The sequence below is a fragment of the Heliangelus exortis genome, chromosome 3 (assembly GCF_036169615.1).
Source record: "Heliangelus exortis chromosome 3, bHelExo1.hap1, whole genome shotgun sequence".
NCBI classification, from domain to species: domain Eukaryota; kingdom Metazoa; phylum Chordata; class Aves; order Apodiformes; family Trochilidae; genus Heliangelus; species Heliangelus exortis.
This window is the reverse complement of record NC_092424.1, coordinates 108,807,711-108,834,443: the sequence shown is the minus strand read 5'-3', so window position 1 is coordinate 108,834,443 and position 26,733 is coordinate 108,807,711. Positions and strand designations below refer to the sequence as shown.

Genomic DNA, 26,733 nt, shown 5'->3' with positions numbered 1-26,733 from the left:
AAGTTGGGGAATCCACCCCTTCCCCTGGGAGACCATTCCAATGTCTCACTGTCCTCAGAGTGAAAAATTCTCCTTTGTGGCCAGTTGGAATCTCCCCAGGAGCAACTTGTGCCCATTGCCCTTTCTCTTGTCCATGTGAGTCCTGTGAGTCTCCATCTTCTTTTTAGCCCCCCCTTTAAGTTCTGGAAAATTGTAATAAGGTCTCCCCTAAGCCTTCTCAAGGCTGAACAGACACAGTTTTCTCAGCCTTGTGATGTAGAGAAGTATCTGCCCAACCTGATAATTATATCAATACTTTGTAAGGAGTTTGAGTAGCTTCCACAGTCATTTGCCTGTGTAAAGAGGGATGAAGGGATGCAGTTTTAACTGGAAAAGCTACTGGGTTGCACAGAGATGAAGATGAATGTTGGTGCAAACGTTTTATAGGAAATGAAACCAAGGCACAGGGCTGTGGCATGACTTAGGCAATGGCTCCATGACAAACAGAAAGGGAATTCAACTCCTGTACCTCCCAGCAGAGCTCTTCCTTCATCTCAGCCTCAAGGTCTGACCCGTACTGACCCAGAATTCACAGCCCTGGCCAGCATCTGCTTCACCTTTTGGAGTCTCTTCCAATGTCTGGCTCTTGCATTTCCAGACAAAGATGAGCAATCACACATTTAACCACCACCTGGACTAACCCCATACCATTATCACATCCAGGACACCAAGGGATACTTTAAGATGTGCAGTCTCTGAACATAACTTCTGTCAGTTTGACTTCTGAGACATAAAAATCCAAGATATTTTCTGTGCTCGAACCAGAAACCCTGTTCTGGTTTGCTGAGATACCCTCCATTGCAATGCCTTCCTGATTTGTAGACTTCATGGCTTATTCTTTTGTTAACTCTAATTATACACACTTCATTAAAGCATAGATAGTCTTATTCTGAACCAGAATAGGAACCAGAAGAAGAAATGACATGACTTTTTTGGTGGTTCATTCTGTATTTTAATCACCTTTACAGTTACTTTTAAGTTCATTTCTAACTTTACCATATCAGACCTTAACTGTTATTTCTTTTTATACTTGTTACCACTACATTAGAAAGCCCCCTACAGATACATTTAATATTGCAGTACTTTTTAGGTCCTTTAAAATTATTCTTTTCTAAATCTTTTCCAGTGTCATAAGACATTGGCTCTGTGTGCATTTAAAATAGCCAACCAAAAAACTTGACCCCTCCCTACAAATAGCAAAGTTGTGACTAGCATAATTTGTGTATTTATTATGGGAATATATAGTGTGCATTACTAAGCAGATGGGGCACATGGACTCTGAATCAACAGTGCTAAGTACAAAACCTAGAAACATGAGAGCTACACCTAGAGGATGGAGCACAGGACCAGTGTGATGTTCTCAGTATTATGAGCAGGTGAATGGAGAATTAAGTCACAGCATTTTTAACATGGACCAGAGGAAACCAACAAATGCAATAGAATTTTTTTTAAAATAGTCACTAAATGGCTTTTTTACAGACCAACTTACATAAGGAAGTGTGGGGGGGGAAAGTCACTATTCCCATATATAATATTTGCAACTTTTAAATGTTTTACATTTTGCCACAAATACACATAAGTAAGTCCCACAGGCTTCAGTCATCTGCTCTGGACACAAGATTAGTGAGTGCCAAGAATGAGGACTTAGAAGAGCAGTCTGACAACAGATATAAGTATTTATTAAGGCAACATCTGCCTTAATATAGTGTCATTTATGCCAAATATAGCAGTGATAGGTTTGACTTCTACTGTCCTATTAAGGCATTAATAAGTTATTACAACACAACCCTCCTGAAATACATTTCAGTTAGTGCTTTATCTAGGTTTTAATCAGAGTTGCCAGAAATATATATACAGTTATTTCACCAACTTCTGGAAACCACATGAGTGTGGAAAAATTGGACAAGAACCTGAGCTTCAGATATACAACACCTCTGAGGCAGAAGTTGAACCAGGGTATCCTGAGGACCAGCATAAAAATCATGGTGATCAGACCACTGGTATAAACTGTGAGCCTGAATTCCTGTGAGAACCAGGGGTAAAAAAGCAGAGAAGTTGAAAAGGAGATACTACAGAAGATACAAGACCCAGAGAAGGAAAAAGGAGGGCAGACGTGGGAGATGGGAGAGGTTGCCAGTGGAAAGGAGCTTTGGCTCCACTGCTGCAGGAGGCAGCTCAGCCTGGCTGGGCACAGCTGCTCAAACTCTGGGCTAGAGCCCATGTCCAGACCCTTGTTAAAGCACCAGCAGCCTGTACCTGAGAGCAGACAAATGTCCAGTTTCCTCAGGTATGACTTTTTTTATGTCCACAAAATTGAGGCTTAGTCAGGAGGCAGGACTGTACCAGAGACCTGATCCCATCAACTGCTGCTCTTGTATTTTAAGAGGTGTTCAGGATTCCATGCTGAGGACAAGGGTGAGGAATGTTCCCTGCTCCCACAGTGTGTCTACATACGGTGGAAAAGGACTAGTGTCAGGATTTTATCAATGGGAGGAGACCCTGAATAATTTGTCTAAGGTCACTGAAGGAGGTAGTGGAGCAAAACACTAAATAAAGCCTCCCAAGAATGTGGGTGTTAACCAAGCCATATTACTGCTCTTAACATACTGCAGAATTTGCCTGGCAGGACCTTTTCATATTTTGATTAGAGCTGGGCAACATAAACAGAGTTTCCCTTGGTGAGAGCACCAGCTATTGCTCTGTATTAAGATATAGTGCTGAAACACTGAGTGGAAAGTAAGAATATCTGTTTATTTGGATTTTGCTGACACATAGGGGCATTTAAACACAGCAAAACTTTGCTATGGCATAACACAGAACTGTATTTCAGGTGCTCTGTGTCCCAATCTCTTTTCTAACACAACTTTTCTTATGACACTCCAGCTATGCAATTTCTGTGGTACACCCAGGTCACTGAATCAAAAAGGAACCTGTTGTCTAGTGGAAGATCTACTTCAGACAACAAACACCATCCTTAAAACAAGGTACATATAGAGGAGTGATATTATAAACACCCTAAAAGATAAATTTTGAAAACATTATTGAGAGGAACAGAACAATAATAATATATAAAGAATCAAGTAATTTAATACAGTCGGAGAAAACATCCTATTGACCCATTCTACATTTATGTGTGAACTTAGCAACCAAGTTGCACAGCAAACAGCAATGTCATGCTGTAAATGCAATTAGCTATAGAAAGTCCTATTCCTAGGTGTTATTAGACAAAAACACTGGCTTTGGATTGTCACATGGAAATACATTTCAATTACTTTTGTTCCACTGTTATAATTTCCACCTCCTAAATCTTATATTAAAAAATCATGCCAGGAATAAATGATGCTGCTTTAACACATCAGACCAAAAATTAAAGGCATTTTCAAGTCATGGCTTCAGATGTACAAATAGATAATTCTTATTGCATCTTGATGAGTTTTACTGCTTGTCAGCAATACAGGAGAAGTGCAAACAAATTGGGAGAGCAAGGGGCAAGGAGGGGAAGAGAATAGGGATCTATTTTGGATTTTGCCAGTATTAAATTTACTACGTCAAACCCCTTAAAGCTATTTTCAAAGTACTTACTATAGCACTTCAGGTACCTGCTGTGAGTTCCTAGGTCACATAAGATGTAGAGATTTGAATACACCAGGGACCTAGCACAAAACCAATCCTCACTCATTCCAGCTGGTTCTCCCTATGACTTGGAATCAGCCTTTGCTGGGGAAAAAATAGGATCATTGAAACCTGCTTCAGTTTGTGTGTAAAACTAACACAAAAGCTCACAGCCCTTTAACATCATGTTACTCTATTTAAAAAGAGTAATTTGAAATCTTGTTTATCAGAGCTCTTGCCTGCAGCATGGAAATAGTTGTGTATAAGTTACCCCTTTGCAGCATTGCTGGGATTATTTGGCTGAGACCTGCCAGATTTTGAAGAATTAGGTGTCACATAAACACTAAGTAATGTTGTTTCTGTAATGATCAATATGTTATCCAAAATGATCCTTCCATCAAAATATATTTGATGTGGCCAGGGGAACTGGCACTAACATTTAACAGTGGAGCCCAGGGAGATGAACTTCCTACTGGCTCCCTTGGAAAGGATCCCTGTGTATTTTTGGGATGCTATGTCAAATGATCTCTGTGACATTTGCTGCTCTGGAATAGCCACGGCAGAGCCTTATATTGCTGAGAGAAGTTTTCTGGGGACACTTGCTGGAGCTTTGCTGTCATTGCTGAACCATGACACAACAACCTGTGAGCCTGACAAGACGTGTGCTGCCAGGGATGGCAAAGGAGCAATCTGCAGCTAAACATAGAGCACCCAGGGCACACTGCTGCCTGTTTCTAAGTGCAAGCAATTATAATTACAAATCTCACCAGTCTTCTGCAGCAGAATTAAAACACTGCACCTGCCTGATTCAACTTGGTGGCTCAGAACATGTGGAATAAAGGAAAGCTTCAGGAGGTGGAGTTTAAACAAGATGACAGAGGTACTTAAGCTGGGCACTGAAACCAGTAGCAGAAATCTCACTGGTTTCTATGGCCATTGGGATTTGGGCCCTCCTGAATGTGTCTGCAGTCTTACCCATTCAAACTGTGGATCTGTTTGTGGATCCACAAACATGTGGATCTGGTTTATAAAGGCATTTAAAGAAATAAAGATTATACGTAGTAAACAAAGCATTTGAAAACATTTCATTTTAATGGCATTTGTTGGTGCCAAGTTTAAGAAAAATCAAGTAGTCAAAGCCATTCCTATGAGAAGAAAAACCCAAGATGTGGCAGATAAGGGTGTCATTCACCTTCAGTCATAAACTAATTATTAGATCACAAACTTAGGCAGGAGACATAGTGGAAAATCCCTCCTTAACTTGAGATCCAGTTTCCCAAGCAATCTCAAAAGCATTCCAGGCTAGGTTCAAGGTGGCAGGAATAGTGATTATAACCCTGCCAAGTTCTTTTATAAATTTGGCCTGCTTAAGCTATTCACTGCCTGTCTCTAATATTCTCACCAATGAGGCACTTGTCTTGATGCAAAACAAAATCTGCAAATGCTCAGGGAGAAAACAGACACACAGGCCCTGGGTTGTATAACTCGGAGTAAAGCTTCTTTAAACTATTGTTTTTCTTCATCACAAGAAAAAACAAGCAACTTGTAATTTTAACATATTTGCTGGGCAGCTGTTTGTTAACTTAGTGAATTGCTTTCTTTTAAAAACATAAAATTAAAGCAAAATTAGATCTTGACAAGATAGATGTCTTTCCTTAACTGTTCTTTTTATTATTTTAATGAAAACAATAAAAAGACCAGAGAAGTAACAAACAGTCCAGGCAGAAATTCCCTAATTTAACCAGTCCTGTAGTGGAGTTACTATTAATTTGTGGTTCAAATTTAGGAGGCATAACTCTCTTCTTGTGCCTATTTCATATATATATGAACTCTGTGGGCTTCATCAGGGTCACTCCTGAATTTCACTGAAACACCTGTTTAAACAGACCTTGTAAAACTCTTCTCTTCCCTGTATGATGTCCAGACTACCAATAAACCTCTCAAGTTTGGCAACCTCAGTACCCATACACAAGGCAGGTAGACTAAAAGGGGAGGCTTTAGGTACCGACCACACACCTCTTTCCCAAAGTAAGTTTAGAAGAGACATGAAGTGTGGTGCTTGACAGCTCTGAACAGATGAAAAATGAAGCCCCACAATAACCCCTGTGCTCACGTCACCTTCTAAAAAATGTTACTGTTAGTCTTAGAGAACCAGACAGGTTAGACCAGATGTTTCAGTATCATTATTCTTCCTTGTGCTTTTCTCTCTTTATTATTTCCTCTTTCCCTAGAAAGTTTCGCTCAGCATAGCTTTTGGCTTCCATACAAAATCATTCCTGAATCCCTGATACCCAGTAAAATACCCACACTTCTCATGAAACAGAAATTAACTTTCAGATCTGATTGTGATTTCTACTCATCAGCAAAATACTTGTTGAGGGCAGTCTACAAATCAAATAAGTTACAGAGCCTGTATTGTTCTCGTGGGTTAAAAGGTTGCTGTCAAGTTTTGTCTCCCAGTTCGTTAAGTCATTATTGGTTTTGATAACCCTGAAATCATGAAACTGAAATCAGTTTTCTTATCAGAGTGACTCTCTTACCTTAAAACCACAACAGCCTTGATCGTGGGGAAGGGCTGTTTGTAGCAAGAGTTACATTTTTATTTATATCTTCTTTCAAGGCTGCATTGCATCAGTTCACCAAAATCTAAACCAGGGTTAGTTTGAAATCACCCTTCAGCAGAGATAACTCTTTTTAAAAAAATAATTAAAAAAAATTAAAAATCCAGAAAATGCACGAAAAAAAGAAATCTTAGAGTAAAAGTCTTGCAGCTCCCTGGGATACTTCCTGGGATAATTCCATCCAAAGGAGAAGAGAGGGGTAACTATGCCCTCCAGAGAGCAGCAGCTCCTGGGCTGTGATAGAACACACCAAAGACTGCAAAGGGCCCTACAAATACTCCAGTGCTGTTGAACCACACCTTGGCTGGTACCATCTCCCTGAGACGTGCCAAATACACCATCCCTGTGCCTGGTCATGGACAATGCTCTCCTCCTGATGGGAGGAACAAGCTGAGAGTGTTCATGGTGTTCATGTCTTCATCTGGCAGATGGGAACACGTTCAACAAGAGTCAGTGGGTGGGGAAGGCTCAGGCCTTTGAGAGGTCTCTCATTTGCAAGCACCTTCATGTTTTCTCCAGATGGATGTTCAGTGTGACTGTGGTTGAACATTTTGTCAAGTAAAGCCTTCATACCTCTTCTGCCAAAGCTCAGGTACACCTGAGCTGATAAACATGTCCAAAATATTTATTATTCAATACCACAGCTATGACTCCTTGAAGAAATCACTGCCTGCCAGCTCACTCCTCCTACCAGGATGATACTATCATCTTTGGATTGTCAGAAATGTTTCTTGGTATAGAATGTTTCTAAACCAGGAATATTTATGAAATTAAATGTGCTTTTGACCATTCCTGCAGTGTCTTTGCTCTCTAGACTGCACTCATCCTGAGCAATGCAAATAACCAGTTGTAGTCTCAAGTCCTGTTTGTTTCATGCTTTGTTTTCCATGTTTAAAACGTACCTCCCTTCATATTAACTTTCTATATATTAGGCACCACTCTAATTCTGAAGTGCCAGAAACCTACATCCAAATTACTGTCTCCCCTTCAAACAAAAAGAAACCATAAAATTTCTGTGATCTTTCCATCTGGGTTTTAATCGTCTGAATTACTGCAAGTCAAGAGAGCACCAATTCAATGTAGTCATTGTCTTCAAGTACGCAGGTACAAGACAGCCAGAAAATGCTAAATATACCTTCCATCATGGAGTCATTTACACAGGAGCATTTTGCTTCTCCAGCACACAAAGACTTTAAATTAACCTGAGTCACAACAAGCTGGGCTAAGCACAGACCAACCTCCTGATGCTCACCTCCCCGGAGCTGCTGGGGGACCAGCATCCTGCACTGCCACATATCAAGCCTTTTTCTCTGGCAGCCTGTTCCAATTCCTTGTCAAACAAGTTTAGAGAGGCTGCCCAGGAGTTTCAGTGTTCACAAAAGGCCTGCTGCCACAAACTGCAGAGCTGATTAAGGTGGCACCATCTCCCTGCCAGACCTCACTGCTCTGCCCCTTCTCACCACCCCTCCAGATCTAAGGGGGATGGGGGGGTGATTCTCAATCAAGAACCTTCTCATTCACAGGAAAAAACACCTCACAAATCCAGGTTAGGGCACCACTAGTAAAAGAGTACAATGGATGGGGATGACAACAAACAGGTGAGATAACCACATAACCTGTCTGTGCCAGGGCAGTTCATCTGGCTGAGTCCTGGTGCTGCACAGCCCATCTGCATAGCTCAGGAGATATCTAACCTGCATTAGGTTACAGCACAGCTCTTTTGTTTACCATCATCTCTCTACTTGTCTTTCTAAGGCCCTGTCTCTCCTGGTTGTTAAGTAGAAAAAAAAGGAAATAGAGCAATTGTGTAACACCTTTCTTTTTTTAACCTGAGACAGAAGCTGCTTTTATTAGAGATGCTGCAACTGGTGAAAAAGAGCCCTTTCTGGTTTATTTGTATGTGTAGGTACAGTTTTCTCCAGGCCACATCTACTGCCCTATATTTTTCTCACTGATCTCTGCATCTCCAGGCTGTGTTCATTCAAGGATGCTGGGCAGAGCTTTATTCCTTGAGTCAAATATTAGCATCACACAAATCAAAGTATGAAATGCCCATTGACCCAAGCATCTCCTATTATTAGAACTTTCCTCAAGTGTTGTTTGGTATATTTAGATTTGCCTCTTGTCCCAGCATCTCATACTCATCCAGAAGTGGCCACACTTCTGTTAAACTTTCCATCCTTAAAACAGAGCATGTGACTTCTTTGCAGACTCTTTCCTGGATGAGCTTTCCTTTTTACCTCCCCTTGTTATTATCCTATTCTATTCTTCAACTTTTACTCCATCTCTTGCTTGGATGTTTGTCTCTTATTTAATTTCAACTTCTGAGCTGTATAATTTAATATTCTGGCTACGTGTTTTACTATACAACTTTTTAGAATTTTAATTAAATTAATGGCACCTGCCCAAAACATCAAGAATCACAATTTTTCAACCTAAATGAAAAGTGCCCAGGAAGATACAAGTTAATTCTTTTGCCCTGGTGCTGCAAATAATGAGTTTTATGCAACAGTCTCTGTGCAATTCTGTAACATGCATTATGCAGGAAGTCACATCACTAAAAATGTTCTTTCTGGAGTTATAAATCTTCAGCTGATGGCACAGCTCAACTGAAAGCAGTGCAAGTTATTTCCAGTAACTTAGAGATCCAGAACTTCACACAATTAATCTGGCCAAAGACCTTCACTTGAACAGCTGAGGCAGTGAAAGAACCACATATCACAAATCCCAATATCAGCCTCAGTAAAATAGTGTAAGCATTAAAATACAGCAGTAAAGGGTTTGCATTCCAGAATACATTTGTGATGACAGAGTGCCAAAAAAGTCACACTAACCTATTTTTTAGCCAAAAAACATCTCCAATAAACTCACTTTGGAAGAAACAAGTTAGAGAGGAAAGGGAGCAGGATGTATGGGTTCACACAGGTCCCTTCTGATACATAAAGCTCTATTGGGCAGTTATGAAAGTTATGAACAAGAAGTTCATAACTTATGAACAAGAACAAGATTTTACAAGAGTAAAATCAGTTTACTAGGGGAAGAGGTCTCAGTGCTGGCTCAGTCAGAAAGGCTGAACCTGAACTGACTGGTTTTGGAAGATGCAAGAGGAGTCCATGTATATATATACATCATAGATGTGGCTGACATTTCAACTTACAGCCCAAAATACCCATCAGATAAGTGTAAAGCAATTATATACCCTCCATTTGACAGGAGGGAGAGGCCGGAATTCCATTTGCCAATCATTCAGTACTCTGTTTGCAAAGGGCCTGATAAAACTCCTGTGTATTAATGACTATTCTATTGATTTACAGGGATGATTTAGGCTCAGACCAAACACCTACATTTTATATGGCCATAGTGGATTTCAGCCTCAATGTACATAGGCACTTTGGAATCTGCTCTGAACATCAAAAAATCTGAGCTCTTCTCTGGGAAAGGGTTTGCATGAAGTTTATCACTAATAAGGTTTGATATGGATTCAGTTTGAAAGGTGTCACTGATTTTAATGGTAAGATTTTCACAGCCCAAGACCAACAGGCATGTCCAATTTGAAACATTCTGTAATCTTACCATAAAACAGATGTACTTGTTTTTCTGTATTTTCATAAGATCGGTTTCTGATCTCAGTTACCCTTGCATAAAATCAGAATGAGCTATGGGCTGAGGAAATGAGAATGAAAACTGCTTTGGTTTACAGTGCTTTAATTTAAAAACAAAAAAAAAAAAAACCAAAAAAACCCCTCAAAAAATAAACAGAAGACTGACAGCTTATCTCAATTCTTTTTGTTTCTAATCCATTAATGTTTCAGACCTGACAGCCTCTACTGAGGCACCAAATCATGGTACCAAAATCCCCTAAAATGAAGAAGAAAGTCAGAATTCTTAGTGACAAACCTGCCAGTCTAAAGTTAGGACACAGGACATTGCAGACAGCAGGCTAAGAATAACAGGGCAAACTCACGAAGGGAGAAATAACAATAAGATACAGGAACTCTGACTCTCCCCCTGCAACATCACCCAATCCTAATGCCACCAAGAAGAAAGCAGTGTGAACATGTGTGCAAGAGATAAGAGGCTGTCAAAGCACCGGCAGCTTCTGCTCAGTGCCAGAAAATTAAAGTTGGATTATTCAGTAGAAGCCAAGCTGATCTGAGAGTCACACCAGTGTCTGGTTCACAGTGCAACTTACCTTGACAAAGAGCTCAATTTCAGGGTCCTTTCCTTCCCCATTAGCAGGAACAGAGTCTGTCATTTTTCACCCCCAAGGCTACCAGCTGATCTCCTGCTCTCAAGTGGCAAAAGGAGGTTTCAGCTGCACAGTGGGCAGGTTCCTCTTCCCGACAGCTCTCAGGAACTCTTAAAACATCATTTGTAATGACAGAGCTCAAAAGTGGCGAGGAAAACAAGTTTGCTGGCTAATAAATAAATAACAGTAAGAAGGAAAGCAAAGCAGGCAGCAGAGAAGCAGTCCCTGTCACGGCTGTGTGGTTCTTCAGAGCAACAAGTGCTGCTGTGCTCTGCTCCTGTATCCTCATCTGTCAGAGCTGCAGTTCTCACTGCCTGCCCAAAATAGCCCAGAGCATAAAAAAAAAAAAAAAAAAAAAAAAAAAAAAAAAAAGAGGGTGGGGTTAACTCACAGGGGAGGAGACAAGCTCCTGGTACCTACAGCAGGATCAGTCTCTGGGCAAATAATTCACCTCTTCCCTGTTTCCAGTGTTTCTCTTGTTCCCTCCCACGTTCTACAGCTGGGAGCACCGGTGACAGGGGTGAGATGACAGCCTGTGCAGGCTGGTTTCTCTGCTTGAAGCAACAGGGATGTTTTTTTCCCTTCTTTTCTGAAAGGTGTTTGTCCTGCTTCTAGCTGTCCAAAATCATAATTGTGTTATTGCTGAGAATGGTAAGGAAAAAAAAGAGCCTGATTTCTTCACCCTCTGCATAGGTCGTTGCAGCGGTACAAGGACCGTGCAGAAAAGCCTTGGTGAAAATAGAACTGGGGGCAATGGTTTTAAGCTGTAAGACTTAGGTTAGAGATTAGGAAGAATTTTTTTAGTGTGAAGGTCATGAGACACTGGCACAGGTTGCCCAGGGAAGTTGTGGGTGCCCCCTCCCTAGAAGTGTTCAAGGCCAGGTTGGATGGGGCTTGGAGCAACCTGGTCTGGTGGGAGGTGTCCCTGCCCATGGCAGGGGGGTTGGAACTGCATGATCATTAAGGTTCCTTACAACCCAAACCAATCTGTGATTCTGTGAAGAATCAAAAAGCCAAAACTAAATATTCTTGGGTGAGAAAAACACCCATGGTGCCACCACTCCTGATGGAGTTCAGGAGCAGAGAAACAGGAATGCAACTATGCTGGAGGATGAAGAGCCTTCAGGGCTCTGAGAAAATGAAAATATTTGGGTCCCATAACTATTTCTCAGTGTGTCCTCTTGGGGTGTTGGTAGTAGCAGGGGGACAGGAGAGTGATGGCATGCTGGGGTGGAGTATGGAAGAAAACTGTCAAGGGCCTCAACCCACTATTGACATATTGTCGTCATCTCTACCCCCTCCCTTCCCCCCGCATTCCTCCTGTGACTCAGAGGTCACCATGAAGCAACCCTAAGCAGGGGGTGGCACAGGGAAGAAAGGTCTGACACAGTTAAATGGTTGGACTTGATGATCTTAGAGGTTTTTTTCTAACCAGAACAATGCTGTGATTCCATAAAAGGTACAGAGGAAAGGAGTGCTGGCACACGAGAGGAGGAGGGACAAAGGCAAAAGAGTCTGGTGGGACCTCCTCCTCATTGCCATCATTGTCTGGTGGAACTGGCTCCCTTTGTGCCCTCCTGCCCTTGGCAAAGTCCCTAATCCTTCACCTCTTCCCCAACCCCCTCCCTGCTTCAGGACCACAGCATTTTCAGCTCAGATGCTGTCTGCAGCTTGTGCTGCCAGACATGAGCAGCTTTACTTTCCCCTTCTCACATAGAGAGGCCTTATGGGCATGGTTTGATGGCACCAAACACTTGACTTTCCTGAAAGTGCTCTTAGCTGTGTTCTTTCATGATCTTTAATTCCCTCCTTCGACCTCCAGGCATTTGACACCAGTCCAGAGCTGCAGCAGCCAACACCTATGTGGCTCTCTCCCTATGGGAGTTTCCCACCACAGATGCTTCATGTGCCCACAAAGCACTGAAATGGTTAACAGGTAAATCTCATTATGCTGTTGTGACTGTAATTACAACATAATCAACATTATAATTAGCGTAAAAGTGTGCTTATGGTTTATAGATCTAATTAGCACTCATTCAAATAACTGGAAGGTAAATTATAAGAGAATTAAGTGTTATTAACTCCTTTGATTTCAAACTTTTACATGTAATTTTTGGACTAGGTACATTAATTACAAACATTTATAGTATAATTATTCTTAGGCCTACCCAAGGCAAACTTCCAAGGACCTGGGTTAAGTGTACTTACATGTAGCAAAAAGAATCATTGCCTTGCAATTATATATTACAGTTGTAAAAGTCTGCCAAAACCTAGTCACTGCATCTCTTAAATGCACCCCTAAATAACTGGTTTTGCTGAAAAAATCTTTTGCATTGGCACTTCATGTGACAATGTGATTTCCCTTAATGTGGGCAGTGGGTCAACAGGACTGAAGGTACCTGTAGCTCCAACTTCATTGATAAAGTTGTTTTGATATAGGTAAGTGCTTTAAACCATCTATATCACCACAGAAACAGACATATCAGCACTGGAGGAGAAAATGCTGCCAGTTGTAAGAAGAGTCAGGAGGTAATACAGCTAATGCAAAACCAAACTATCTGGAAAAAAAATCAGTCTGGAAAAATACCAGCACTTAGAAGATGTGACCTATTTAGATATCTCTTTTAGAATGAAAAAGAATATGGCATAGAAGTGCCTACTTTTTTCCTACTGGTAATAAAGGAAGCCTAGGATAATAAGCTCATATAAAGATAATATAATGGTCAGGCAAATCCACTTGTAATTTTTAAGTAATAGAAATCTCTGTCTGGTTTCTCTCTGTGTCATCTCACACTGCAGATGTGCATGCCTTGTGTTTCTGAAAGCTAAACTTTAGATTTAGCAATTTAAGAAGAGACTCATCCTGTCAAAACATTTATATCCTACCTTCCCAATCACTGTCTGGGTTTAGTGGTGTATTATAATTAGCTTGCAAGAAGATTATTGTGCTGAGGCTCAGCAAAGCAGAAGGGAAAGTGCAATACAGAGGAGGGGAGCTAAGATCCCCTGAAGTTGTTTCCATCTTGACCCAGATATAAACCACTGCAGAATCAGGCTAAACCTCATCTGGTTCAATAGACCTCTGGCCAGCAGTGCCCCTGGAAGATCCCTTCCCCCTCTGTTTTTAACCATGAATGCATCACCTTGCACTCATCCCCTGTCCCAGGACTTGATACAGGGTGCTTAGAGGGTGCTTAGCTGAAGTGTGAACACCACATATCTGGTATTTCAGCTGTGCTTTTAGGTATCCACAGAGAGAATAACCCAGCCCAACTCAGAAAACCCTCTGATTTTCAAAAAAAATCTTCATATGGAAGCCCTAGAAGAAACCAAGCACACCAGAGTCTGGCTCAGATAAATGCTGTTTCTTAAAAATAGATTCTGAAAGCCTGATTTAAGATAAACATTGTAGGAGACAATGAGTAGGAGGAAATATATATATATATATACATATATATATGTGCAACATATATTTATATGTATTACTTCAGGAATCATTTAGTAGTAGTAGAATCATTTAGTAAAAATCATTTAGTACTTTGCTGTCATATAAAACTTACCTATCACTTACATCTGGGTGGAACATTTTTTACTGTAATAGTTACTATTGTCTCCACAGCTCTGTTTCATGCTATGAAATCAACTTTTTATTCAGACAAATTAAGGGTAAGATACTGATAAATAATTAGCACACTCTCATTTTACTGCAAAGAATGAGTTGCTTAGTTTGGCCTATCGTTTTCTCACAAGTCACAAGTAGCAGAGGCTTTGAGTTACATCCAAGAACATTAGACATTGAATTATGAACACTTCATAAGCCAAGTCATTATAGTTTGAGGTTTATGAGGTATATAAATGGATATGAGCACATTAATAAAAGAAGAGGACAGCCTCAGAAAAGGAACCAGCACATCTCCACATAAGAACCTCTATTGTAGGTGAACTCTGACGCACTATCAGCTTTCATGAGCCTGATCCAACCTTCACTTCCAGCAAAGATTTGTCCCGAGGGGGTGAATCAGAGGCCAAGCATCCAGAATGTAATTCTATCATGGAGTTCTCCAGCAGACTGCTAAGTTACCAAGAAAGAGCAGGGCACGGAGTGCATCTGTCCCCTGGTGCACACTTGGTGCTGCCTCCCAGCCTGTTCTGCCAGAGCTTGGCCTTGCACATCTTATATGACATAGGAAAAGTGTTCCTTGTGAATAAACTTCCACTAGAGAGGAAAAGAAGAAGGAAAATCTTGGTGCAGCTGCAGTAAGGTGTATTCGGGGCTAGGTTTTACCTGGGTATTATTTAGCTGCTTAGTTGGCTGAAAATCCATGACTAAGAAGCAACCAGGTACTAAATTGGCATGTTTGAAAAGATCATGAAAAAATAGCTTCTGGGGACAGTTCTGAATCACTTTGCCTTTATTTTCACTTTGCAGGTTACTGCCTTTGACATCCTAGTTGTTAACAACAAATATAGAGAATCAATCCAGCAAATACAGTGAATCAGTCCACCAATTTTAATTTCCTTTTGAATTATGTGTCACTATCTAGTCTTTGTCTGAGCTTCTGAAAAGTCAAAAGGCATTTGTCACAGATATTTAGGGTCAGGCTGCATATTCCCCTCTCCAGATATATGAGACATGCAAGGATGTACAAAGCTCTTTTTATTAGCTTCATGCCAGGACTGGGTGAGCAGGTAAACTGCCTCAAGCCCAGAGATGTTGAGTGCTTCAAATCCCCTTGGTTTGATAGAAAAACTCTGATTTTGTTCCTTCTAATGAATTGTGCCACAGTCAAGGGTATGGAATAAAAGACATCAAGTGATACAAGAAGCATACAGCCTGGATGTCCCAAGAAATGGGATGGGATGGAAAAATCTAGGTCAGTAAAACTTTGCACTCCAATCAACTGGCAAATTTTAGATAGCTCTCCCTACATCCATTCACCACACAGTATGAAACCATCCCATCCATGAGCTACAGCAGCTCTCCTTTACCTTATTGTGAAAATGCATGATTTAGCTCTAAAGGTCTCTGGATGAAACTCAGCTACATAACAGAATTGCAGATCACTAGAATCAGCTCAGACAGGAGCTTTGCAAAGCAGGTTCTAGTCCAAAAGCATGCAATTATTTTTATTTTTTTTTATATAACTATGTTTTCAGATGGATGCAGTATCCAACTTGGCTGTAACATTAACAACTTCAAGAGAAAAACCCACTGCTGTTCAGTGTGAAGAGGGATTTCATTATGGGTAATTATCCCAGCACTCATCCTCAGACAGTCACAGCCAACCATTCACAGGGCAATGGCACTTGAAAATGTACAAAATCACCTCCTAGTGCTGCACCCAGTCGAGAGGCTTCTAGAGGGCAGCTGTTTATTCCTTTATTTTACTATAATTCCAAATCTGTCATTTCTGTTAAAAACAAAAGACACTTCCAAAAAAGACAGCTCTGGAAAGTGGTATTGTAGGGGATACAATGGAGAGCATTACAGGTTGTCCTGCACTGTGGGCTATGGGCATAATGTGGCTGATGAAAGGTAGAATATAGATATCCTCAGCCCTTGCTTTTCCAGTCAAGACCTTCATACTTCATGAGAAAAAACACCACCAGGTAGTGTGATGTACTTATTGTTGACTCACTGCTGTTGCAGACCTAAAATCACATTATCATTTTTATACGTCTGCAACAGAGTAACACATATCCCTGTCCTAATTTTCAAGTGTTCTTAGTGCAAATCCCTATTTAGATTATCTCTGTTCATTTCCTGGTATCATTCTTGTCATAAATCCAGTACAAATTTATCAGTATTTAAAGCATCTACAAGGAAACCAGGCTTAAAATCCTTCCAAGAAAAAGATGAGCACACAACGCTCTACTCCAATCCCAAATTATGAATTATTATTTACAGAAAGTGTTCAAAATGGCATGAACAAACTCATGGAGATCTCAAGTTAAGGTTCATTTCCCCCAGGTAAATAAAGGGCAAAGAATGCACAATTGCTGCTGATTTTGCTGGATACACTTGTTTTTCACTCTATTGTTTGGAAAACAATTTGGCTGGATGCAGAAATCACTTTCTACATTTTGATGCACATTATTTCTAAAAGATGAAGCTTTCATCAACTCAATTTGGAATTACTCATGACTCAGGCAAGTTCCCATGGGCTCAAATGCTGGCATCAATGACATTCAGCTGTGCCAGAGCAAGCCAGAAAGTACCTGCACAGCCAATGACAGGATTCTCTGTGGTGTCATTACCTTAAGAAAAGGCCTTCTGGCTTTTGACTCTCTGATAAACCCCCTCTTTTTGGGTGTGAAATAGCACAAATCAACATTTTCACATCTCTCTTTATGGCAGCAAAGTTTAACCTCTGGATATATTATGGTCACCTCAGCAAGGAGGGGGCTGCCTGACCTTGAGCCTGACAGTGAACTGGGGAACTCTTCCATTCTCCTCAGAACATGTTGTTAAATGAATGGTGGGTTGTTTGGGTTGGCTTTTTTTTTGCCTTCTTTCTTCAAAATAAGAGTTCAACATCTTGAAGCACCTGACACTGACTTGGTGATACTACATTTTAATTTTACTTTGGAAAAGTTTCAATTTTAGTTTTCCTTGGGTATCCTTTTCACTGCAGACTTAATGCAGACAACCAGGATGAACTTGAATAATGTGGCTGGTTAACCAAGACGTGGACCCCTCTGCTGCAACCACACTTTAATATTAGTAGATTTTCACTGGTTACCACCATGCACACTGTATTAGGGCTTCAGAGACCACAGTCCCACATCCTTAAGTGAAATATGGTAGTGGCAACTCTTAAAGAAGAAGTTGGCTTAAGTCTGAAAGTAAATCTTAGTGTGAAATGCAGCTCTGAGCACAGTCTGAACAGCAAGGTGTTCTTGTTTACATCTGTCACTATTGGAAATACAGGGTAGCCTAAGCAGAAAGATGTTTTAGGATATAAAATCTGCCTAAGCAGAAAGACTATAAAAATTTTTTTTTCCTCTTTTCCCAAAAATCTCAAAATTTTCACAGAGTATGTAGTAGGTAGCACTTTTATAAGGAATGTGTGAGCACTTGGGTCATCGGCTGAAATATCTGGAAGTAACATCATAAATCACAGAGAGGTCAAAGCCCAGAGTTACTTTTTCAGTCTCACTGCTCTTGCCTTGGTGGCAGCTGTGATACAATTCTGTAGATAATGGACAAGGCTTTCCTTGGAGATCTACATCAGTCAGAAAAGTGCTAATGAGATATAGAGCCCTTTACTCATTATTGGCATTCTCTACCCATTCTCAGACAAGCAGCATGTAAGAACTGATGCCAGAATAATTCAGAAATATATATATGTATATATATATTTAAGGGTGTATCATGATGCTGAGAAAAAAATCTAAATCCCCCTGTAGAGGTTGGCATCAACAAGAGACTCTCAGATATATGTTGACAGAGAAAATTGTCTTTCAGAGAAGAAAAACAATGTCCCAAAGGGTGAAAGTATGGGTGCTGCAAGGATTGACTCCTCTCAGCTCTGGAACTGCCTGAGGTGGAAGCCCCTGTATGGGAGTTTCTACCTCTGCTCATGCTGGGTGTCCTCACCATAAAAAGATTACTTCAGTCTACAGAATTACCAAACTGTCACCCTCTACAGTTAATCTTGTTTGCTATGAGAGATTCCTCAATTAAGAAAATAAATTAAAAGGTATTTGAATGTTCTCATGAAAAGAAAAATGACTGGGCAGTGACCTTTTCAGATAAACTAAGTACCTCAAATCAAAAGCAAAGGCAAGTTAGCCAGGCCATCTATCCATCTTGCAGGATATTATAAACCCTGCTGTGTATTATTAAAATGGGAGGGAAATTAAAATATTGTAACTAAACTGAACGGAAATCCACCCATAAAAATTCCATAATGCAAAGCTTCCTAAAATCAATGAGAAGGACAGAACAGCTGGAATTAATACACAAGGGAATAATTTACTATTGATAGGGTTGATATTATCACCTATTTTTAAGCCTTCCTAATGCTTTCCTGGTTACACCCCATTTTCAGTTCCATGTAACTTTTGTCAGACTTTAAAAAGTGGGCTTTTCAACACAGCTCTTCCTTCTTTCTTCATCCAAAGAGCTTCAGAAACCCAAGGGTTTACCTTGCAGTGCAACCAACCACTGAAGTCACCATTCCCCCGATGTCTGAGGTTAAAAACAGAGGACAGGCAGGGCTTGGAAGGGAACAGAAACACAAGGAAATGACCTGATTTCCCTAGAATCAACAGCAAAGCTAAGAATAGACTCCCCAGCTCCTCAATGCCAGATTAGTCAGACCATTGTAAATTAAGAACACATTTGTTCTTCCAAGTATTCAGAATCCCCTCATTGCAGAGAACTCTCCCTATGCAGGTGGTTATGTGAGTACACACAAAAGTACAACATTCTTGGGCAGAAAACCACAGTTATTCCATTACCCCCCTATCATAGTCTGGTCTTTAGTTTGTGTCTGGGTTTGGATTTTTTTTTCGTTTGTTTTTTTTTTTAATTAGAACATGGTTCCTCCCCCCTATGAGCTACTCAGCCCAGTGTGCGTCTTCACTCGACAAGTTAATTGTTAAGAGGAGTGAAGCAGCAGAATGTTCTTTGGTCAGATATTGGCAGGGACTTGGAGAACAGAGTCTCCTCCCTGGCTGGCAGTGGAGGAGGAAGTGCCAGGGTTTTATACCCAGGTTATTTTTAGCTGTTATCATCCAGGGTGCACGGGACCAATCAGTGCCCGATGTCTGCAAGGAACTCTCCTCCCGTCCAAACTTCATTCCCTGCAATCTCACAGGGAGGAGCCAAATGACTGTGGATTTGCTGCTCTCAACTTCTGCTCTTGGTCATAGGAGCTCAGGACCACATGGAAAAGCTCTGGCACAGTGAAGGATGGGAACAGTTTGAACCATGGTGGGGTCGTTGAGTCAATAGATTGAGCACCCTGCCTGCATTTGGGGAAAATCAGAAAATTGGAAGTGTCCCATAAAGTCTCCTCAGGAATGCAGCCCTGCAGTGTGATCAACACACAAAACAACCTGTGTGGTTTTTACAAGGGTGTTCTTTTTTACGTCACTTTAGAACTATGCATTATGCAACTAGAAACTGCTTAATAGTGATTATTTACAAATCCATGTGGTCACCAAAGAAAGGGCTCAAAATAGCTGTATACAAAATTTTTGATACTGGACCTTCGCCCAGTACATCTGCTCAGTGTCTTTTCACAGAGATATGACCTTGTAGTAGGAACTTCAGGCTGTGAGGAGCTGGAATTGGGATTAGACTGCTCAGACATGGACTTCCAGGGGCATGTTAGGTGCCTTGGGGTATCCTGCTCAGCCTCCAGAGCTGCTTTTCACAGGAATATTTTAAAGCAGCACTTCCCCATCTGAGAAAGCTGCTTTCTCAGATGGTACCTATATGGAACCATCATCTGATGGAACCTCAGATGGAACTTAATAAGATTTATTAGGTGAGGTGATCAGGGTTCCCTGTTAGTTGATCTACAACTTAATGACTGACCTCCTACAATTTCAGATTGAGTGGATTCCTCAGGACAGTCTGTATTCAGTCCTGGGGTGTTTGACTCAAAGAGATGTCCTCTGAGGTTTGTGAACTGTCATTTTTAGCCAAAGTAAGAATTTTTCCTTCTCTGTATTGAGCTTTTATCCAATATAATTTTGTTTTAGAAACAAAAGAGAAAAGTAAGCAGTTCAGACCAATGTTCAAGAAATTCTGTGTCTGACAGAGAATGATTTAAAAAAAAAAAAAAACAGACTTCAGAAACTTTGCACACACAAATCCCCAAATTTGGACAATCTTCAAACTGCATGTACAGAGCATGAAAGAATCCTGAGTGTTATCCTGCCTGCACTGAATCACTGTAATACAGTACTCTTTTTATTTTCAGCATAGCCTAGATTTTCAGCCCAAAGATGCTCCTCCTCAGAAATACCCCTGAAATACCATGGAGTCCCACTGAGCAGAAGTGTATCAACCATGATCTGCACTGCATAACTTGATTGCCCAATAGGTCTGTATCATATTCATAGGAACTGACAGACTGAAACAATAAATAATGAAAGGAAATGGAGCAATTCAGTTCTTACAGTTTCAGATCTTGCATCGAAATGTCACAGAATCACTGCATGGTTTGGGTTGGAAGGGACCTTAAAGATCATCCAGTTCCAACCCCCTGGCATGGGCAGGGACACCTCCCACCAGCCCAGGTTACTCCAAGCCCCATCCAACCTGGCCTTGAACACTTCAGGGATGTTAGACCACAACTTCCCTGAGGAAGTTTCTTGAGCTCTAGTAATTTAAATTTATTATTTTAAATCAGTCTTATTGTTAGCCTAAGAGCTGGTCTTGAGTGCTAGAAGTCTGCAATTCAGATCAGACAGCACATCTTCCAGAGCTTCTTGTTTAGGATTTCCACGTAGGGAACTGTGGCTGAATCACAGACAGAAAATATAAAGAGGACGTGGGCTTCATTCTGTTTGCTGATGGATCTCTTGTGCCAGGCAGGAATTTGTGGGTAGTAATAGCTGAAATTAGGCTTTGATATAGGTTACAAAACCTTGAAGTCATTTAGTTGTATGAGGGCAGAAATGTTCTCATGAGCTGAGAGGTCTGACTGATCTCTGACACTCAGCTGCATCTTTGCAGCCTCCCACTAGAACAGATTGCTCCAAGCCCCAACAAACTTGGCCTTCAACACTCCCAGCCACAACTTCTCTTGTCCAGTGTCTCACCACCCTTACAGGAAAGAATTTCTTCCTGATGTCATCTAAATCTACCCTCTTTCAGTCTGTCCTCATCGGCAGAGCTGCTCCAGCCCTCTGATCATCTTCATGGCCCAGCAGCTCCAGGTCCTTCCTGTGCTGGGGTTACAGAACTGGACACAGTGCTCCAGGTGGGGTCTCATAAGAGCAGAGTAGAGGGGAAGAATCCCCTCCTGTGACCTGCTGGCCACACTTCTTTTGATGCAGCCCAGGACCCAGTTGATTTCTGGGCTGCAAGTGCACAGTGCTGGCTCATGTTGAGCTTCTCATCAATCCAACACCCCCAGCTCCTTTTCCTCAAGGCTGCTCTGAATCCATGCTCCACCCAATCTGTCACTGATCCAAGACTTCCCTATATATACATTATAGACACCTCACTGATAACTCACATGCCATTTCTGGCTAACAGAGACCCTCTGAGGGGCCACCAAAGTATCAGTGTAAAGAAGTATCAGGTAAGGAAGTTTGTATTTGTAGATTATAAATGTGGGGCAAGTACAAAACACTTCTGCTGCCCAAAATCATAGCATAAATATATTTTAAATTAATTTTTTTAAAATAAATAATTAAATGGTAAAAAATGCATTTGACCAGAGGTCAGAAGAGAGATTAAATACCTCTATATTCAGATGAAAAGCTCTTTCTGTTTGCTTCTCAACAAGTCCTCAAGCTGCAGGGTTGAGCTTTAGATGTGAATGCTTCCCAAAGACCAGTAGCTCAGACAGGTGAACGACCACATCTAAATCTCAATTAAGGATCCAGAAAGGAGCCCTTCAAAAGTGTTGAATTTAAGACTCAGGATCAGTGCCTGTGAGTCCTCCTCACACCAGAGGGGAAGTGGAAATAAAGCCCTCCTGGTGCTCTGCAGGCAGACTGGAGAACCTTACAGTCATGTGAGAAAAACATTAGTGCTGAAAGGAAAACAGGTGCTAGGATAAATTAAAAATTGTGAAAAGCACCAAGAAATTAATTAAGGTTTTTCTGTCTCCAACATGTTTACATCAGGACATTTTAGCACAAAAAGAATGATGCATTTACTTAAGTTATCACAGGTATCTTAAGGCAGAAGGTTTTTAAAAGAATCTTTTTTCCTGCTTGTTTAGTCTGGCTATAAAAGTAGAAGCAACCTGAGACAGGATGCAGCTGGGGAAAAAAAAAGGCACCTTTGTGGAAAAAAGAAATGTGCAGAAGGGGATTACTATGACAACTGGAAGACATAGAGAGCAAAAGGATTTGCTGGTTTAGCCAGCAAAACATCTGAGGATGTCTGAGACTAAACTGATGTAAAAAAACACTAAATGAAAGAATGAAATGCTGATGGACCATCCTGGCACAAGAGCAAGGGTGTGTTAGCTGCCCATGAATAAATGTAATTTGGAAATTACAGTCAGACCTCAAATCATCAGAGCAGTGATGTTCTGAAACAGATTTGCAAATGAATAATAATGGCCACTTAGGTTTTAGATCAACCTTGATCAATTTATGAGTTATGTATCACGGGATGAGATTGTCTGTGACAGAAAAGACTCTATTTCATGTCACAGAAGGTCACCTCCAGAACAACTGAATTTTTTTCAGATTATCAAGAAGAAAAAAAAAATCATCTTGGTGTGCAAAGATATCTACCTTTCTACACAGTTTTTATAAACTGTAAGTGGGAGATCATTGTTTTTCTCTGTGTTTCACTTCACTAACACTTGCAGACTGCTTTGAGGTGACTGCAATGAGGCTGCAACAGAAAATCAATTAACTCACAAATCAAAATCCTGGTTTCAAACACCACTTACCTGTAGTGAAACCAGACCTGTGCACCAACCAATTCCCTTCCCCTCTATTGCTCACTGTATCATTGCAACCTTATCAAAGTCCCTAACGTTTTACAACATTCAGAGATGTACCAACAGTAAAAGGTCAACAGAACTGTATAATTAATTGTTAGGAAAAGAATCATCTAGAAGTCTAATAGAAGGGTCACACCTATAGATACCAAATCAGTGACTCATTTTAAAGTGACAGCCCACCTGCTATTTTTTTTTCCCATAGAAGTTGAGTTTCATACAGGTTCATAACATTTGCCCTTAAGCAGTTGTAAGCATTTTAAAAATTGCCACTGAAACAGAAAAATATTCAGGTGTTCATCTTCAGGCTCAGTCACATAGTATGAGAGAGCAGCAAAAATATTTCTAATGGACCAGTAAATACAGTTGCAGAACAGAGGAAAATTGCCTTTCACCACAGGGCCTTATAACTCAAAAAAACAGAAGCAGATTTTGGTTTTGCAGTTAAAATCTTAAGCTATGTTTCAGAACCTTGGAATTCAAACCTAGTAAGTTCAATTGGCTTTTTTTCTTTTACTATGGTGTCTAAAATACAAAGAGTTTTCAATAAGCAGAGTTGAAAGAAATATTTATGGGGGCTGGTGTTAAGAAAAGGATAAGGGTTGACTGAACTTTAAGAAAATGTTGATTCTCAGCCTTGGAAAGATGTTACTATGAATCACACAATTTAATCTGATTAAATTAAAATGGCCAGTGAACAGCTAAACTGTCCAACATTGCACCATTTGTTCACTGTTGCACTTCAGCTGTTGCTGAGTGTGGATGCTGACAGAAAAAAAGGAAAAGTAAATAGCCTGACAAAAAGAAAAAGAAAATCAGTCTAGTGTTTGTTTCCAGATAGATACCCATTATCAGAATTAGCTCCTATTCTAATCTAGTAATCCAGGTTTTGTATTTAAACTCTCACTGCTGGCATGCAGTTTATTTAACTCCAGGTGACTGTGAAGGGTTGTGTGCAGTGAAAGTTTATGGCTTGGTTCAATTACCTAAACCTAGATATTCAGCAACATTTGGGAGGCCCTAGGATTGCTGAGGAAATCTGTAAACAAATAAGGAAAAGGATCTATGGGAGACCCATGGCATTTTGCAGAGGCAGCTGGAGACCAGGAGGGAAACCTCAAGGCATCTAAACCAGAACTGATTGGCTATGGCTGGAAAACTGAATCAGGCTTGATTGAATAAATGGAGCTTATAGAACAAACCTCACCCTACAGCTGATACCTACATTTGGCCAGATGAATTAACATCCCATTGTGCTATTCCAGACAGATGCTTTTTTTTTTTTTTTTCCTGCAAAAAGAGCTAAGATATGCTGCAGAAATGTAGTTAATAACTCGCTGTCACATCTCAAGCCAGGTGAGCCAATCCAACCCTTGGAACCTGAAAAACCCAAAAAGCAGAGCAGAAAAGCAGCTTGCAGATTCCAAAATAATTTTATATTTATCCTTACCTTTGCAGGGACTACCTGTTATTTTGTGTTTTTAACACATCAGTCTCAGCAGAGCTGCTCTTTTGGTGCTCCTACTATAAATAAAACCACTACAAATCCCTCGAGCTTGGACAAGAAACCATTTAACAGCTGATGGTACCACTGAATAGATAAGTTATTAGGGACAGCAAAAGAGCAATCAATTCACAAATCCAAACGTTTTCCTCTCCTAAAATGTAATGAAAGGAACTGAGATGTGTCAAAAGAAAAGAAAGGAAAACAAAAACCAGGCTGGGATAAACAGTTTTATTTTAAGACCATGAGCAAGAGTCATAAAAAGAAAATTCTAAGAAAAAGAAGCAAGTAAATCCCACCTCAATTTTCTCTCAGTGTGACCTACCTGTTTACATTGTATTTGCTCTTGCTGCAATCACTGTGCAGTAACAATTTCCCAGACAATACAGGTCCCTATTTTGAAGCTGTTGCTACGCTACTGCCCTGTGCCCAACCACGGGCGCTGCTGGAGCCAAAAGCTGAAGGTGGCACAGGAGTGACAGCTGAAAATTGATTCATGGACCTCTCTGGAGGCAGAAAAGCAGCTCAAGCAAAGCACAGACTCAGCAGAGGTCAGAAGCAAGACCTTTTACCCTTTGTATCCAAAAGATTAAGCAAACTGCTGTGCCCTGCTGCTAAAGCACACGTTCTGTTCATGACTGATAGGGAACTGGATGTTATCTGCAACACCACTGCCATTTGCTAATCTTTTCACACAAGCACACAGAGTAATTCAGATAAGCATAAATCAAGCTATGAAGAAACCCACAACACCATTTTCGACCCCAGAAATTAGGGTTTGTTAAAATTTGAGGGATTACCAATCCCCTACCCAGGACAGGGTATAGGAGCCATAAAGCCATGGTGTGCCTGTATACATGGTGTGGAGATACTGCAGTAGTATCTCTATTTTTCTGAGTTAGTAGAGCAAAAGCACTGGGTAGAGAATGATATGGCCTGGATTTACACCAGAGAGATTCTCTGACTTCTAAACCATACTGTTTGCAGTATCATATCACTCCCAGAAACCTAATGCTCTTCAAGTCAAGTGGCCGTGTCACAGCTACCTGCAGGCAAGGGAGTAATAAATGGTTGGGATTGTTACAGAATCTTCTTTTGGGAAAATACCAGGGCTAGAAGGTGAATTTTGTATTCTTAAGCAATATGTAAAAGGATGCACAAGTATGCAGTAAAGTGTCCCAACCTGAGAGTTGGAAAAATGATGAACTAATGAGACACTTTCTGTAGTAATTTTTACTGGCACTGTTAACATTACCTATACCTGGAAAGTGGAGTTTAAGCAGTGTATAATTAAGTGGAGAGAGACTGAAAGAGGTCAAAAAAAACCTAAACCAAAACAGAAAACCCCACAACACACCAAACCACTCAAAGTTTAGAAATGATGGCTCAGGCTTGAAGGCAAGCTGAAGGTTTAATTTGTTTCATCTGGGAAAGCAAAGACTGAAGGCAATTTGATATCTGTCTTCTAATACATAAAAGACCTATCTATTAAAAATAAAAATAGAATAATTCAGAGCAATGGAATTTTAATAAAGTAAAATATGTGTCTCAGAAAAGTAATTAAGCATTAACAGAGACTAATTGGTATAAGTGCTGAACCTGCATCACTGGATATTTTCAAAGAAGCACCTGTTAGGGATGGTCTAGGAAAGGCTGAGAGCAGGAGGACACATCTTATCACTTGACATTCCAGCCTTTTATTTCTATATTTTATTGTACTTGTAAACTATCTTACGTAAGACTACTTGCAGGCAAAAAAATTAATAAATCCATTAATTTCATTAAAATTATCAAAAAAAGTATGACATTAGGGTATTGGCTCCCCATTCATCTGCTCTTATTGTGCACATCAACTTCAGCTTTATGCATCTGGATCTGTAAAGCTGCCATGACTGGAGAACTCTGAAAATAGTTTTTTTGATCTTTTGCTTGCTCAAGATGCTCAGTTACCACTATTTAAAAGGTGGATTATGAATCATTTAACCTTTTTTCTAAGCTTATTCATAACACAAAAGTAACATTTGCTTACTTACATTAGATTTATCATAAAAATATTTT

General features: G+C 40.4%; 1 protein-coding gene across 2 annotated transcripts in view; it reads right to left on the bottom strand.

The window, feature by feature from the left end:
• CLIC5 (chloride intracellular channel 5) overlaps window positions 1–26,733 on the bottom strand; it is a 78,331-nt gene that overhangs the window by 46,018 nt on the left and 5,580 nt on the right. Inside the window, exon 1 of one of the 2 annotated variants that reach the window (XM_071742139.1) lies at window positions 10,465–10,814. The exons of the other annotated variant lie outside the window; for it this stretch is intronic. Within the exon in view, the coding sequence (XP_071598240.1) occupies window positions 10,465–10,527 (63 nt within the window). The 5' untranslated portion in view covers window positions 10,528–10,814. Of the gene's footprint in view, window positions 1–10,464; window positions 10,815–26,733 lie in introns of those variants that run through there. 2 annotated transcript variants of the gene reach the window in all.